Genomic DNA, 4208 nt, shown 5'->3' with positions numbered 1-4208 from the left:
TGCTCCGGTAAAGATTTCAAAGTAAAGGTCGTTGACAAAAACAGTTTGGGGGCCGTTTTGGAGGATACACTTTTTCTGTTAGGTTCTTTTTCACATATATAAATAATAATAATAATAATGATAAGAAGAAGAAGAAGAATAGTGATGATAATAATAATAATAATAACTTCATTATTGTTATTATTATTGTTGTTGTTGTTGTCGTTGTTGTTGATGCTGTGTGTGACGTACAGTAACAGTGATGTAATGTGAGTGTCCGTAAGGCCCCCACGTAAGGTTTGAAATAGTGCACATTACACTGCGTAGATTTAATCCCGACAATGCCTTGCCACGGTCGGAGATACGTTTATCGTCCCGTTCAAAGACGCAGGAGACGTCCGAAGTCTGCTGCAGTCAGCAGGCGAAGGCGAAGCACACGACGCAGACACTAGTCAGCTAAATAAACGTGAACCACATGCATGAAAATGATTGCGCTCAAGTTATTCCTAAAATTTGTTAAGAATAGTTTAAAGTTCGGTATATCTGACTAAAAAGTATGGTGGTGCTGTTGAGGAGCACTTTATGGCCCTTATGCATCAAGTTCCTCCATAATGCAGCAAAACTGTGTGTGGTACTAAACAAGATTACCAGACTAAGTTTAAATAAGATGGTTAAAAGTTTACCAGACCAAGTTTAAATAAGATGGTTAAAAAATATTGTCCTAAAAATGTATTTCCTTAAAATCCATGCTGTTTTTGCTACCTAGTGGATAATAAAGCACACATATACGAAAAAGCTTATTAATACAATCTGAAACCTAAATAAACCCCAAAGCGTTGTTTGAACCCTTACAAACTGTACTATATTTTTGTCACAATCATTCATTGTTTTATTACAAAAATGAAAACAAATAAATAAATATTGTGTCACATATGATCTTCCGGTCCAGTAGGTGTCGCAGGAAAATTTGTAAAACTACTCAAAGTGGTAACGTTTCCGCTTCTTCTTCTTCTTCGTCGTTGGTTCTCTGGTCTGCAAAGGGAAGTGTCCTCCATGGTGTCATTGTAGGTCTGTCGAGGTTGAATATAAGAATAAGAGAAATAAGCAATGTCTGGGTATACACCAGACGAGAAGCTGCGATTTGAGCAGCTTACAAAGCTCCGGAGGCAGTGGCTGAAGGACCAGGAGCTCAGCCCGAGGGAGCCCGTGGTGCAAGCAAAACCCCCCGGCCCCATCGCCAGGTTCTGGACTGGTTTTCTGGAGCCCAAGAGTCTGTGGAGGCTTTACGTGAGTCCTCACACACAGCTAACGTAGAGCGGTATAATTATGGGATATGCTCGGACACAGACTGGACGATTTTATAGGGTAGCTATATTATTATTGTTAAAGTCAACGCATCCAAAGCCGCAATACGGTTCAGTGTTAACTTATTCAACGTGGTGAAACAGTTCCAGAGCATGCTGTATTAATGTATTCAGAGTTTATCGTTCTTATCATGTGTCCAATAATAATTTATTAGAGTCGATTTATGGATAAGGATCTACACATGCAAATTATAGATAACCTAAAAGTTATTGCGTTTTGTACTGTTGAACTGTTAAACTAAATCTTCCAATAATAGGTCACATGTGACATTTCAGGGTGTAAATAATCGAAGGCGTGGAGGCTGAATTCAAACAAAATAGAATATTTTAAAAAGGATGAATGATATTTAAAAGCTTAATCTACATTAGGTCAACATTGTCATCAGTGGGGACACCAAACAAGACCTCCTGTTATGAATTTTTAACCATCACAGTTTGGCCTTTGACACACTAACACAGATCTCACTCTTGCCTTGAGGACTGAATGAATGTTCACCTGCTGCCTGATATTCCTCACAAGCTGACAGGTGCCATTGTAAAGAGATAATCAGTGTTGTTTACTTTACATGTCATTGGTCATAAGGTTATGGCTGATCAGTGTATATCTCATCTACTTGCAGAGAGAAAGCTCCACTTTCATTTGAAGTATGCATTATCTGTTTAGAGTAGTTAGATTAAACACTGTAATTTCTCATTTTCTTCTGTCTCTGCTGTGTCTCTTTTTGCAGACATACAAAGCATATAGAGGTGGAGTTTTCACATTAACCCGACTGCTGATACCTGCTTGGGTTGTACACTACTATGTGAAATACCACCTTGCTGTAAGTCAACTGAAATGTTAAGCATTATTTGTGATATTAGCAAAAACGTTAGGAATAAACTGAATAGAGATGCAGTACGTTATTTATCTGGTGAACAGAATTTCATGACTTGATTCCTAGACTCCTAGAAGTTACTGTACCTGCGTTAGAGTGGTGTGAATAGCTAGGTTTGTCAACCTGAAGAGCTTCTGATTAGCTGATATTCTCATTTTGCTATGTATACCTTCTGTAAACAGTTTTAATTTTTCTGTAAACAGTTTTAATTTAATAATTACAGAAATTGGCTAAAAGAACCACAACACAACATCCAACCTACATGTTTCCAAAATATGTTTTGTGATGTTTCATGTCGGATCACATACAAGCAGAATTATAAGATAAAAGAAAGTATTCCATGTTCTTCTGCTGTCAGTGCATTTGACAGTGTAGCATGTCATCTTCAATTTATAAATGGAAAGTGCAGTCATGTGACAGTGTATTGATCAGTATGTCTACTACATAACAATGTCATTGTTTCAATAGCTAAAGCCATATGGAATTGTGGAATTGAAGCCCAGGCTGTTCCCAGTAAGTACGACTCCTCAAATTAACTCTAATATTGTATTTTTCATAAACATTATGAGCCTTTATTGTATAGCCTATATTGTCATATAAGAGGTCACTTTTGAAAGTCTTAGCTGACTGCCTGTCCCACAGACTGATCTCATGCAAACAGACCTCTGTCTCAGAGGCATTAACAGAAGCCTAATGGACCTCCTGTCTGAAATGTCTTGATAGGGGAGTTTAATATTTTTAAAATTGTCTTTGTTTTTGTGTTTAGGGTGACACCATTCTGGAGACAGGCGAAGTTCTTCCAGAGCTTCCTGAGACCCATGGTCATCACTGAATTGGAAATATTTCAATAAGTTACTTGAGTTTCTCCTGTAAAAACTGTGTATATGCCAATAAAATATTACAAAATAAATGATATGTCTGATTTTACAAATTAATATAAATTGTGACATCTTGCATTACACAAGTGTACAGGCTGTAGTACAATTGTCACCATCTTTGTTGTGTACAGTTACCATGGTTACAAGTGTTAAGATTTAGATGGTTGACTGTCTACATTAAATATATGAATTCTTTTTGATACAAATAACTCTGTTAGCACCATGAAAATGTTTCAAACACTTAAAGATTATTTAATACAGTAACTCATAAAATCACACAGCTGACTGACATATATTTTACAGTAATGGATAACCTCTACCTTTCTAAAAAGAAAAAAAACACTTTATTAACCTATCATCAGTCACTTTTAGCTTTAGTGAATGATTAAATTCCATCCATTCATTATCTATGCCCGCTTATTCCTAATTAGGGTCATAGGAATCTGCTGGAGCCTATTCCGAGTTCTGTGCAGGTGAAAGGCAGGGGTATACCCTGGACAGGTCACCGGTCCATCACAGAGCCATATACACAGACAACCACGCACACTCCTATGGACAATTTAGAGTCACCAATCAACCTTACATACATCTTTTCTGGACTGTGGAAGGTAACTGAAGTACCCAGAGGAAAACCCACAAGCATGGGGAGAACATGCAACGTCTTCATAGAAACGCCCCTGCTGGGTTTTGAACCAGGAACCTTCTTGCTGTGAGGTGCCAACCATCAATCCACCATGCACCCCTAATGATGAACTTACTTATTGTAATATTTTAACTAATATTAGTAATAATATGTTAAGAATAATAATGTAATATTATACTGCAATTTGGCACTTTTTTGATTAGAACATGCCAAATATGTAGCATGCTGCACAAACATCTGGTGTTTACTATTTGACCTGGCCAGAAACCCAGATGCAGCGACTAAATGTATATATGTTTGTATAGCTACGGTATAAATTACATCAGTATAGTTATATAACCAATGTGTTGAACAGTGATTATCCGTAATATTGTAAATATATATTTGTAATTGTTTGATTTCATGTAAAAAAAAAAAAGAATTCAGGACGTTTTTCATAGTGCGAAGATGACGCTTTTATTCTGAAGGG

At 36.9% G+C, this 4208-nt stretch overlaps 1 protein-coding gene across 1 annotated transcript; it reads left to right on the top strand.

Moving 5' to 3' along the window:
• Window positions 1-990: 990 nt before the first annotated feature.
• ndufb6 (NADH:ubiquinone oxidoreductase subunit B) lies at window positions 991-3128 on the top strand. Its single transcript, XM_026303611.1, has 4 exons — window positions 991-1266; window positions 2072-2164; window positions 2687-2731; window positions 2985-3128. The coding sequence occupies exons 1-4, from the start codon at window positions 1087-1089 to the stop codon at window positions 3048-3050; spliced, it is 384 nt and encodes a 127-aa protein (XP_026159396.1). The 5' UTR covers window positions 991-1086; the 3' UTR covers window positions 3051-3128.
• The last annotated feature ends 1080 nt before the right edge of the window (window positions 3129-4208 follow it).

The sequence above is a fragment of the Mastacembelus armatus genome, chromosome 1, assembly GCF_900324485.2.
Source record: "Mastacembelus armatus chromosome 1, fMasArm1.2, whole genome shotgun sequence".
NCBI classification, from domain to species: Eukaryota; Metazoa; Chordata; class Actinopteri; order Synbranchiformes; family Mastacembelidae; genus Mastacembelus; species Mastacembelus armatus.
Note: the sequence above shows the minus strand (reverse complement) of the source record. Positions and strands in the feature narration are given on the sequence as shown.

Excerpts from the sequence above, each read along its gene's own strand:
- ndufb6 (XM_026303611.1), top strand. The coding sequence starts at position 1,087 with ATGTCTGGGTATACACCAGACGAGAAGCTGCGATTTGAGCAGCTTACA. Across the intron at positions 1,267-2,071 it reads AGAGTCTGTGGAGGCTTTAC|ACATACAAAGCATATAGAGG; the intron begins GTGAGTCCTCAC and ends CTCTTTTTGCAG. Across the intron at positions 2,165-2,686 it reads ATGTGAAATACCACCTTGCT|CTAAAGCCATATGGAATTGT; the intron begins GTAAGTCAACTG and ends TTGTTTCAATAG.